Source organism: Mandrillus leucophaeus, unplaced genomic scaffold, assembly GCF_000951045.1.
Source record: "Mandrillus leucophaeus isolate KB7577 unplaced genomic scaffold, Mleu.le_1.0 Scaffold313, whole genome shotgun sequence".
Taxonomy (NCBI): Eukaryota; Metazoa; Chordata; class Mammalia; order Primates; family Cercopithecidae; genus Mandrillus; species Mandrillus leucophaeus.
In genome coordinates this window covers 200,231-212,177 of record NW_012103288.1, presented here as the reverse complement: position 1 = coordinate 212,177, position 11,947 = coordinate 200,231, and the positions used below count along the sequence as shown (strand labels likewise).

At 48.3% G+C, this 11,947-nt stretch overlaps 1 protein-coding gene across 4 annotated transcripts in view; it reads left to right on the top strand.

The window, feature by feature from the left end:
- The window catches only part of TUBA1C (tubulin, alpha 1c), a 53,631-nt gene extending 46,509 nt beyond the window's left edge, over nucleotides 1–7,122 (top strand). For 3 of the 4 annotated variants that reach the window (XM_011987582.1, XM_011987583.1, XM_011987579.1), the window contains 3 exons: nucleotides 3,616–3,838; nucleotides 3,969–4,117; nucleotides 6,041–7,122. In XM_011987582.1, the coding sequence (XP_011842972.1) occupies nucleotides 3,718–3,838; nucleotides 3,969–4,117; nucleotides 6,041–7,015 (1,245 nt within the window). In that variant the 5' untranslated portion in view covers nucleotides 3,616–3,717 and the 3' untranslated portion in view covers nucleotides 7,016–7,122. The remainder of the gene's footprint in view (nucleotides 1–3,615; nucleotides 3,839–3,968; nucleotides 4,118–6,040) is intronic. The other variant, XM_011987580.1, reaches the window with a different exon arrangement.
- The last annotated feature ends 4,825 nt before the right edge of the window (nucleotides 7,123–11,947 follow it).

Genomic DNA, 11,947 nt, shown 5'->3' with positions numbered 1-11,947 from the left:
AAGCTACTCGGGAGGCTGAGGCAGGAAAATCGCTTGAACCCAGGAGGCGTAGGTTGCCCTGAGCCGAGATCGCGCCACTGCACTCTCGCCTGGGCGACAGAGCGAAACTCCGTCTCAAAAAAAACGGAAACCCCAGAGTAAACTAGTACCACGTGTTCTTAGTTCGGTTTTCAAGAAACGTGAAATTATACATAACTTGAGTGTTCTCTATAAAGCTTCCAGAAGTATTGAAAACAACTATCTTAGGCCGGGCGCGATGGCCTATGTTTGTAATCCCAGCACTTTGGGAGTCCGAGGCGGGAGGACTGCTTGAGTTCAGGAGGTCGAGACCAGACTGGGAAACACGGTGAAACTCCGTCTATACAAAAATTAGCTGGGCATCTTGATGCGCGCCCGTAGCTTCTCGGGAGGCAGGGGTGGGAGGATCTTTTGAGCCTGGGAGGTGGAAGCTGCAGTGAGCCGAGATCCCACCACTGCACTCCAACGAGACCTTATCTCAAAAATACATATATGAATTTAAATATAAAAATCATATGTAAATACATGTATATGTCGCACTGTACAACTTATTGTTTCTTTTCAAGCAATACCAAAAAGATACTGGTAAAAGTGTGATTCACAAAGTAGTTGAGACCCTTTAAAAAGCAGGAGAGCGGCCGGGCGCGGTGGCTCACGCCTGTAATCCCAGCACTTTGGGAGGCCGAGGCAGGTGGATCACCTGAGGTCAGGAGTTAAAGACCAGCCTGGCCAACATGGTGAAACCCCCGTCTCAACGAAAAATACATAAAAATTAACTGGGCCTGGTGGCGAGCGCCTGTAATCCCAGCTGCTTCAGGAGGCTGAGGCAGGAAAATCACTTGAACCTGGGAGGCAGAGGTTGCAGTGAGCTGAGATGGTGCCACTGCACTCCAGCCTGGGTGACAAGAGTGAAACTCTGTTTTTAAAATAAAAAATTTAAAAAAAAAAGAGCGGCAGCAGGCTGATTTGGGCGAACACTGGTTAAATTTTCTTGTTTTTTAACGAGAGGAAAGAGCTGCTTATCCAGTGAACACTAGACCAGTTGACTCCACCTGTGCCTCACTTTCTCCCACGTGGCCAGGGGAGAGTGGAGGGTAAGGCAGTGGCTGAGGACATTGCCTGCTAAGCTTCAAGAAGACAGTTTAGGCTGAGCAATGAAAGAAAGATTGTGGGTGCCAAAATAGAAGAAGCATTTAAACAGAAGAAGCATTTTGTTAAAATGAGTGGATCTTAGATATTTTATCTCCTTGGGCCTGGGGGCCATCATGGTCAGGTATCTGGTTATCTCCAGCTTTTTGGGGCTTTGGCGTTTCCAAAGTCCAGTTAAAGATAAACATGATGCTGGGCGTGGTGGCTCACGCCTATAATCCCAGCACTTTGGGAGGCCCGAGGTGGGCGGATCACCTGAGGTCAGGAGTTCAGCACCAACCTGGCCAACATGGTGAAACCCCATCTCTACTAAAAATAAAAAAATTAGCTGGGAATGGTGGTGGGCACCTGTAATTCCAGCTGCTTGGGAGGCTGAGGCAGGAGAATCACTTGAACCTGGAAGGCAGAGTTTGCAGTGAGCCAAGATCATGCCACTGTACTCCAGCCTGGGCAACAGAGCGAGACTTTTTCTCGAAAGAAAAAGGTAAACATGATGCAATGGTAAATAATCATGGGCTCATTAGAACAAACTACTCCTGTTCTCCCACAGACCTGGAGCTGGGCAAGTAGACACAGGTGATACTGAGCTTGCTGATGTGGTGAGGAGACCTTGATTATTTCATGGGGAGTGTAGGCGGGAAGGAGGTTAAAGGTTGTGAGTAATTAGGGTTTTATTATCTCTTGGGTTATGAGACCAGGCCCTTTGAGAACTTATCGAGTGCTCTGCCAGTCTCCAAAGTGGCTAATCTGACTTATAATGAAATACTAAACACCTGTTTTGTGTTCCTGTTAAGTCTGTGTGTACAGATTCTATGTTTGTTGCCTTGTTTTACTAAGCAGGTGTGGGTTTGGTAACTTCTAACCATATTTTGCTTTGGCCCCTCTGGCCCTTCTAAATTGGTCTACCTCAAAAAATATAGAGAGAGAGAGAGACACAGACTGAGTCTTGGCTCTGTTTCCCAGGCTGAAGTGCAGTGGTGAGATCTCTGCAGTCGCCGCCTCCTGGGTTTGGGTTCAGGTGATTCTCATGCCTCAGCTTACCCCAAGTAGCTGGGACCTACAGGCGCACACCACTGTACCTGGATAATTCTCGTTTTTTTTTTTTGGAGACGGAGTCTTGCTCTGTCGCCCAGGCTGGAGTGCAGTGGCCGGATCTCAGCTCACTGCAAGCTCTGCCTCCCGGGTTCACGCCATTCTCCTGCCTCAGCCTCCCGAGTGGTTGGGACTACAGGCGCCCGCCACCACGCCCGGCTAGTTTTTCGTATTTTAGTAGAGACGGGGTTTCACCGTGTCAGCCAGGATGGTTTCGATCTCCTGACCTCGTGATCCGCCCGTCTCGGCCTCCCAAAGTGCTGGGATTACAGGCTTGAGCCACCGCGCCCGGCTAATTCTCGTATTTTTAGTAGGGACGGGGTTTCAGCATGTGGCCAGGCTGGTCTTGAACTCCTGACCTCAGGTGATCTGCCCACCTTGGCCTCCCAAAGTGCTGGGATTACTGGTGTAAGCCAGCACCTGGCCAGAAACAACTAATTTCTTAACCTATCAGTAAAGTCTTGGTAACATTTCTAGCCTTTATTATTATGGTCTTCCCTCTCCCGGAGATGTTCTGATGGTGAAGGAAAAATGTTCTTCCTAACAGATTCTTCTACATGGTTAAAAAGCTGCCTCTGACCACAGTTTTTAAAATACAGCTAACTGCTGCTTATCCAGCATTTTCTTCATGAGTCATATGGCTGTAGTTTGCTGGTTTAAGCTGGTTTTAAAGGAGGGAGGGAGAAGCTTTTGTCTCCCAAAGAATAGGATTAAAGCAGAACCAGAATGAGCTCAGTAGTTACACAATCATTCAGAGAATGAATCAGAGCTGGAAAGGGGAATTTTGCCTTAGTTTAAGGAATCATATCTACTGTGGCTACAAAGCAATGGTCTGGTCTTGCCGGGTAGTTCATGAACATGTCTTTGGTTTTCCAAGGCATTTTTGCTGAATTAGGTCTTCAAAAATTTTTACTTTTGAAAGTAGTCCCTGAGCAGGAGTGGCCTGCTGAAAAATGGTTATCTTTTTTTGTTTGAGATGGAATCTCTGTCACTCAGGCTGGAGGGCAGTGGTGTGATCTCAGCTCACTGCAGCCTCCACCTCCTGGGTTCAAGTGATTCTCCTGCCTCAGTCTCCTAAGTAGCTGGAACTTACAGGTGTGTGCCACCATGCCCGGCTAATTTTTTTTTTGTATTTTTAGTAGAGACAGTTTTGCCATGTTGGCCAGGCAGGTCTCGAACTCCTGACCTCAGGTGATCACCTGCCTCAGCCTCCCAAAGTACTGGGATTACAGGCGTGAGTCACTGCGCCCAGCCAGTTATCTGTCTTGAAGGTTAATCAGTCATTAGGTGTGAATCATTCCTAAATGTCCCATCTGATGTATCATATCCTGACATTTTCTTTTCTTCCTCCCACAGCGTGAGTGCATCTCCATCCATGTTGGCCAGGCTGGTGTCCAGATTGGCAATGCCTGCTGGGAGCTCTACTGCCTGGAACATGGCATCCAGCCTGATGGCCAGATGCCAAGTGACAAGACCATTGGGGGAGGAGATGATTCCTTCAACACCTTCTTCAGTGAGACGGGCGCTGGCAAGCATGTGCCCCGGGCCGTGTTTGTAGACCTAGAACCTACTGTCATTGGTGAGTTGACCTCAGTAATCCAAGTGAGATCCCAGGGTGCTGGGACAGGAGGTCTGTCCTGGGGGCTCCGCTAGTCACCCACTCACCCACTCTTTCCCTCTCCCCTGCTCCTCACCGTCATCTTCTCCAGATGAAGTTCGCACTGGCACCTACCGTCAGCTCTTCCACCCTGAGCAACTCATCACAGGCAAGGAAGATGCTGCCAATAACTATGCCCGAGGGCACTACACCATTGGCAAGGAGATCATTGACCTCGTGTTAGACCGAATTCGCAAGCTGGTAAATATAGTACTTTAAATAAAGTGGGGCAAGAGTTTCTTTTGTGGTTCTGAGACCAAACTACAAAAATCATTCTTTGCAACTGAAATGAGACTATTGGCATTGCAACTAAAATGCAACTGCTCACTAAATTAATTGGATCTCTGAACCAGATGGTCTTGGGTTTATGGGATAACTATGGGGTAGGAGGAAGTGCTCATTAGCCTATTTTGATTCAAGCTGAGACACCCCTTTTGAGGTCATCTTAGTCACACTGAGTGAGTAGGTGGCTGACTTCTATATACAACTAATTGATTAAAGTCACTTAAAAAATCTGGACTGGTTCCTTCATGTCAATAAAGTTCAGAGAACAAGAAGCCAGTGTCACACTGACAAACAGCCAACAGTGGAAACTTCCAGTACAGCTGAAAGTGGAGTCGGGAGCTTCCTTATGAAGTGTGCTGTTTGGATCACTTTAAGAGCCTGGCAATCAGATGACTCTTTGCTCCTTAGGCATGTGGGCAGCTTGTAAGTAATTAACCAGAGATCAAGCATGATGGCCTGGGCAGAGTAACTTGTCAAGAAAATCACATTGTATTTTAAGCCCAGCCATGACTGCTCCATTCTAAAAAAAGAATGGCCTCATCATTCATGGCTTCATACTTTCCTCAAATGTTTACGTAGTCTTCCCAGAAAAACTGGACTGATGTTTCCTATGCTTAAAAACTAAGCGTTAGTTACAAGCACTGACTTGGAAATCAGGACCTGCCTTTAGGGACAAATAAACCTAGTAGCTAGTTTGGGTTCTGGAGTGAGGTTTATTGCCTGCCAAAATAATTGCATTTGTCCTTAGCGTTACTGGGTTCACAGGAGGCTTAATGGGTGTAACTGGTAGGTGAGAGTCTGTCTTGTGCGTTGATCTCATGCAGTTTATGGACCCACAGGCTATGAGGGAGCTGAGTAGAGATGTTCACAAATCTGAGGCCCATCACTTGGAGAAGCAAGAGTTTACAACAGAATACTTTATTTGGAAGGTCAAAATCATTCCTTCTTAAAGTAGCAATTTGCTAACCAAAATAGCCCAGTTAGGTGGAAGAAATCCCCAACAATCTGAGGTCTCATGGAATTGTGGTTGTGTCACTTTACCCGAAATGAATGGACTTCTTGGTACCTGGTATCATATATTGGGTGCTTACTGTGCCAAGCACTATGCTAAGTACTTATTTAATTCTGAACCTAAGGTAGATTACTATTCTCATTTAATCAGTGGAAAAACTGAGAAATGAACGTGGTCATACAGTAAGGAACTGGTACAGCCAGATCCTGACACAGCCTGACTCCAGTACCAGGGTGTTAGAACTTTGGCTATTCTGTTGTTCCACCTCAGAAAGCAGCTGCCAAATCTTTATAAGACATCCACTGTACTGGGCTGGTGATCCTGGGCCTGCCCCTTAGGAGCACTCCAACTAAGAAACTGCCCTGTTCTGTGGCCACAGCAAGGGAACCAGAGGCTGCCCTCCCAGTTACCAAAACTTGAGTCGTGTATGCAAGCCTAGACCTTGTGATTCCTCTGCCTGAGGAAGTAGTTCATCTTAAAATAGTCTTAGCAGAGGTTTTCTGCTCAAGGACTTGATTGTGAAAAGTTGCTCTGAATCACTTAGCACTTAGAAGCTTTTTTTTTGTTTTGTTTTGTTTTGTTGTGAGACAGAGTCTACTCTGTCATCCAGGCTGGAGTGTAGTGGCATGATCATCAGTCTTAAATGCATGGGCTCAAATGGTCCTCCCACCTTGGACTCCCAAAGTGTTGATTACAGGCGTGAGCCACTGCACCTGGCCCAGAAGAGTTTTAAAATTGGAATTGGTGTAGCCATAGATTTATAGAAGTCCTCTGCAGGTTTCACCAAATGTCTCGCAACACTAAAATGAAACGTTTTTATTTTGCAGGCTGACCAGTGCACCGGTCTTCAGGGCTTCTTGGTTTTCCACAGCTTTGGTGGGGGAACTGGTTCTGGGTTCACCTCCCTGCTCATGGAACGTCTCTCAGTTGATTATGGCAAGAAGTCCAAGCTGGAGTTCTCCATTTACCCAGCGCCCCAGGTTTCCACAGCTGTAGTTGAGCCCTACAACTCCATCCTCACCACCCATACCACCCTGGAGCACTCTGATTGTGCCTTCATGGTAGACAATGAGGCCATCTATGATATCTGTCGTAGAAACCTTGATATTGAGCGTCCAACCTATACTAACCTTAACCGCCTTATTAGCCAGATTGTGTCCTCCATCACTGCTTCCCTGAGATTTGATGGAGCCCTGAATGTTGACCTGACAGAATTCCAGACCAACCTGGTGCCCTACCCCCGCATCCACTTCCCTCTGGCCACATACGCCCCTGTCATCTCTGCTGAGAAAGCCTACCATGAACAGCTTACTGTAGCAGAGATCACCAATGCTTGCTTTGAGCCAGCCAACCAGATGGTGAAATGTGACCCTCGCCATGGTAAATACATGGCTTGCTGCCTGTTGTACCGTGGTGATGTGGTTCCCAAAGATGTCAATGCTGCCATTGCCACCATCAAGACCAAGCGTACCATCCAGTTTGTGGATTGGTGCCCCACTGGCTTCAAGGTTGGCATCAACTACCAGCCTCCCACTGTGGTGCCTGGTGGAGACCTGGCCAAGGTTCAGAGAGCTGTGTGCATGCTGAGCAACACTACAGCTGTTGCTGAGGCCTGGGCTCGCCTGGACCACAAGTTTGACCTGATGTATGCCAAGCGTGCCTTTGTTCACTGGTATGTGGGTGAGGGGATGGAGGAAGGCGAGTTTTCAGAGGCCCGTGAGGACATGGCTGCCCTTGAGAAGGATTATGAGGAGGTTGGAGCAGATAGTGCTGATGGAGAGGATGAGGGTGAAGAGTATTAACCTGTGTGCTGTACTTTTACACTCCATTGTCTTGGAACTGTCTTATTTTTGTTCTGTAAATGTCTATTGCCCTAAATTGTTAATAAAAGTGATGTTTCCATTTTAAATGTCTAGCTGACTTAAATACTTGATCCAGTTAAAGTTGGATGTATGAGGCTGGTAGATGAACCACCTGACTTGAGGGTCTTGCTCTGTTGCCCAGGCTGGAGTGCAGTGGCATGATCATAGCTCATTGCAGCCTTGAGCTCCTGGGCTCATGTGATTGTCCTGCCTCAGCCTCCTGAGTAGCTGGGGACTACAGGTGCATACCACCATGCCCAGCTATTTTTATTTCTTGTAGAGATGGGTTCTTGCTATGCTGCCCAGGGTAGTCTTGAACAGGCTTCAAGTGATCCTCCTGCCTCAACCTCTCAAAGTTTTGATTATAGGCATGAGCCACTGCCCAGCTTGTTGGTTTATCTGTTTTTAATTTGGGCCTGAAGTGAGTGGTTATAGAATCATTTTGTAAGCAAGGAAACAAGTTCAGATTGAGCCAGTGCTTCTGTAACAAAAATGGATGTGAATCAACAGTAGATACTAAAATGCAGGTTTGGGGTCAACCTGGTGGCTCATGTACTTCGGGAGGCCAAGTTGGGTGATCACTTGAGCCCCCAGAGTTCGAGACCAGCCTGGGCAACATGATGAAACCCCATCTCTACCAAAAAAAAATTTGTGTTGTGTTAGGGTTAGGGTATAGGGCATGTGCCTATAGTCCTAGCTACTTGGGAGGCTGAGGTGGGAGGACCACCTGAGCCCAAGGAGGTTGAGGCTGCAGTGAGCAGTGATTGTACGACTGCATTCCAGCCTGGGTAACAGGGAGACCCCTGACTCGCATTTAAAAACAAAATGCAGGTTCTAAATCTATAGGCCTGAGGTGAGGCTTCAGACATGTCTTAATTGTTTTTTCTTTGAGATAGTCTCTGTTGCCCAGACTGCAGTGCAATGGCATCATCATAGCTCACCGCACCCCCTTGACCTGGGCTAAGCCATCCTCCCACCTCAGCCTCCCAAGTAGCTGGGACTAAAGGTGTGTGGCACCATGCCTGGCTGATTCTTGTAATTTTTTTTTTTTTTTTTTTTTTGTGGAGATGGGGTTTGCCATATTGCTTAGGCTGGCCTTGAATTCCTGGGCTCAAGCAGTCCTGCCTCCCAAAGTGCTGGGATTACAGAAGTGGGCCACCACACCTGGCCCCTAGATACTTTTTTTTAATAACCTCCCAAATGATGCTGTTGGTCTGATGTGACCACATGTACAGTAGCAAAGGGTTAGATAACAGTAAACGTTGGAGCCAAAATTCAGGTGCCCAGCCACACTGCCAGAACTATTGCTGTCAGTCTTTAATAAAGTATTGGTCGCATGAGAAGGGCTTGGAATCCTGATTTATTCCATACTTAGCTGAAACCTACAATGGCAAAGATGGTTTGCACTGAAGGGGTTATTGCTTAGAGAAAGTGAAGCTGTCAGACAAAATACCAGTCACTGGTTTTTCATGCTTGACCCAAATTGTATGTCATGGAGATTATTTAAAGTAGGAGTAATATGCATGTGTATGAAAGATTGGAGAGGGGTGAGTTCTCTGATTTGGACTTTTTTCCAAGCACCTGTTGGAGGACCGTGGTTCTTGAGAGCAGACGGGTGAAGGGGCATGAGTGTTACACGTAGCTGGAGAGCTTGGTGCCTGGTACTCAGTTGAACTCTGAGCAATGGGAAAGGACAATGACTAAAAGGTCAGGCTTCATGCAGAAGGGAGGAATCGGTTTTGGTGCCTGGGTGCTTGCGTGAGTGGGAATGCCTAATGAGTGGCAGCAGATGGGCCCTGGAGGCACAGTTGCAGACATAACTCACCTCTCCTCCGTGACTTTATTCTGATGGTACCCAGTTACCATCCCTTTCCCAAAGGTGTTTTGTATCCCTTACCCATTGCTCACTTTAGCCCCTTTACTGTGAGAATTGCATCTGAAAGATGTATATGTTTAAGGCCAGCGCTGGGATTCACAGCTGCAATCCCAGCACTTTGGGAGGCCAGGGTGAGAGGATTACTTAAACCCAGGAGGACCAGCACCTGGGCAACAGTGGAGACCTTGTCTCTATTTTGAGCATTTTTTTGGCTGGGTACGGTGGCTCACGCCTGTAATCCCAGCACTTTGGGAGACTGAAGCGGGTGGATCACTTGAGCTCAGGAGTTGAAGACCAGCCTGGGCAATATGGCGAAACCCTGTCTCTACTAAAAATACAAAAAATTAGCTGGGTGTGGTGGTACACATCTGTGGTTCCAGCTGCTTGAGAGGCTGAGGTGGGAGGATTGCTTGAGCCGGGGAGGTGGAGGTAGCAGTGAGTTGAGATCGTGCCACTGCACTCCAGCCTAAGGGACAACAATTTATTTTTTTCCCTTAAAAAAATTTTAAAGTCTCAAAAAAATTTTTAAATGTATATATTGTATTTGAATACATAGCACAGCATACTTTTGCAGCCTGAGATGTCTCAACTATGTGCTCAGGATGATTTTATAGAGCATTTGTCAAGAGCAACTATGGTTTTATGTCCTTCGGGGCAAGGTAAGACCCCAGCACAAATTCAGCCACTGCTACTTCTCAGATACACCAGGTTCTTCCTGCAGCCTGGGCAGGGGAACGGGGTGGGATACCTGGAAAGAAGGTGAACCTTGAAGACTCCGGCCAGCCTGCCAGAGGGGATTTCGAGACCTTCCCAGCCCAGGAGATCTGCTGACTGCCATAGTGCAAGCACTGGAGGAAATGGGACACCCACGTATGAAAAGGAGCAGATAAATCACAAAGCTTAGGCGAGTGTGACACCCCATGATACTAGCATTTCCCAAGCAGGGTGCCATGAGAATGGGATTCAGGGTGCGTATATAGGATCCTTTTGGCTTTTAGAATGACATGGTGGAACCTGGAAAGCCTGACTCACCCATCCTCCCTGGGGCCAGTCACCCTGGCCAGGAGCAGCCCCCTCCATTTACCTCTGTACACCTTACAGATGAATTATTTTCTACACGTGCCAAGATGTGAAAAAGGTTGGAAAGCTTTAAGCAGCCGCAGAGGTCTAGGGTGAAAGAAGGTGAGAGAAGAGTTTAGCTGAGAAGAAATATTCCAGTAGAATAGAGCCTGGGGAATTGGGAGAGCAAAGTGCCAGTGGCTGGGTGGGGGGGCATTTGTCCTTGTAAAGATGATTTCCCCCTCCTGTGTTGGAGGGAAAGTGAATAGAAGTTAGCCTGCAGCAAGAACAAATATACCCCAAGGTCTAGGTCACTGCTTTGTGGCTGACAATCATCTGATCTGCCCTTGAGCACAAATGGAAAGTCTGGACCCAGAGCTGCAGCTGATGCTGATGCTGAGGCCACTGAGGCTTGATGGGAATAAATGGACACAGCCTAAGAGGATGTGGGCTCCTGAGGCTGGCGGCGGCCCCCGGTTCCGGCTGTCTGGACAGAGGGCTTAGACTGCTCTCACCTGACCTGGCCAGAGAAGCAACCTGCTTCCCCCACACAGAGGCCGCTGACCACTAAGAGGTGAGTGTGTCTGGGCAGAGGTGCTTTGGGCTGGGATGAGGAGGGGGATCACGACTTTGAGGGGCTGAGGGCCTGCCTGTCCACCAGTCACTGTGTTTGGGAAGCAGCTGGCAAGTGACTCTTCAGCAGGAATCTGTCGGGCCAGAGGATGGCCAAGTGGGTTACGCAATTACAAATTTGTCTTCAGGCCTCTGACTGCTGGAAGGTGGTGTGACAGTCCTGGGTGAGGCTGAAGGAGGTCAGGGGAGGCGTTGTCAGGGTGGGAGGAAAAGGTGCCTTCACAGTTTCCACAACACCCTGGGAGGTGATGTTATTATGCCCACTTCCATAGCTCAGAGAGATTGAATATCTAACCTAAGGCTACAGAATGAGTGGCAGAACTGAAATTTGACCACAGAGCTCTGGCTCCAAAGCCTAGGCTCACTCAACTCTGTTGCCCAGGTATTGAGGAGCCCCAGGGGAAATCAGCTCTGCCCCTGGCAGCCTTTCCAGTCCTGGGGGGATAGTGCCACCTCCCAGGCCCCTTTGCGCATGAGACCAACAGGGGCCAGCCCTCACATGAGCACTGGATGGAGCTGTAGTCGCAGAGAGATCTCATCATGCCAATGATTATCAGAAAACCTCCCAGGAGCCCCGTTCCTGGGCCCAGGTGGTAGCTCGCTGACCTTAAATGGCAAAGCCAGCTGGTCCCCACTGTCCAGGCTGTAGCTTCTCTAGTGAGGGGGCATTTTTGTCCAGGCCTCCCTCTGAACTCTATTCTTAGGTCACGGGGAGATACAGTGTCCTTGCAGGATGGCTGCTGCCACCTGCCTGGTCTCCTGCCAACAGGGACACCAGCTGAGGCATAGGCAGGAGAGTGCACACCTGGAGCCTCGCTCCTCTACGCCCTGGGGCCAGAGTGGTCAGTGCCCATCAGCTGAGGCCGCAAGGTGAAGCTGGCAGAGATGACCCAGGCAGATGGCCCCTAGGGCCCAATGCCAGGGTGACTGTCTAGGAGACACAAGGCAGCAGAAGCTGAAGAGAAAATAGACCCTTGGGTGTGGGGGCTGTGGAGCAGGAGCAGGCCCTGGCCCTGTGAAATAGGTCCCCTTTGCTGACATCTCATTAGCCTGTCACTGCCCCTTTCAAGCCAAGAATCTAGTGCCCCTGAATTTGTCAATGTCAGCCCCGAGCAGGTTTTGGGAAAACAGTTCTTTCCTTCTCTACACTCCCTCCGAGTCTGCAGCAGGAGAGCAATAGTCAGAATCAATGAACCTTCCAGAGCTAGAGACATGTCTGCTTTAGTCATAATACAAAAAATGCTTTTAAACACTAGTTTCACCACTGGATTGTTTTTCTCTCTCTATTTTTATTTTATTTATTT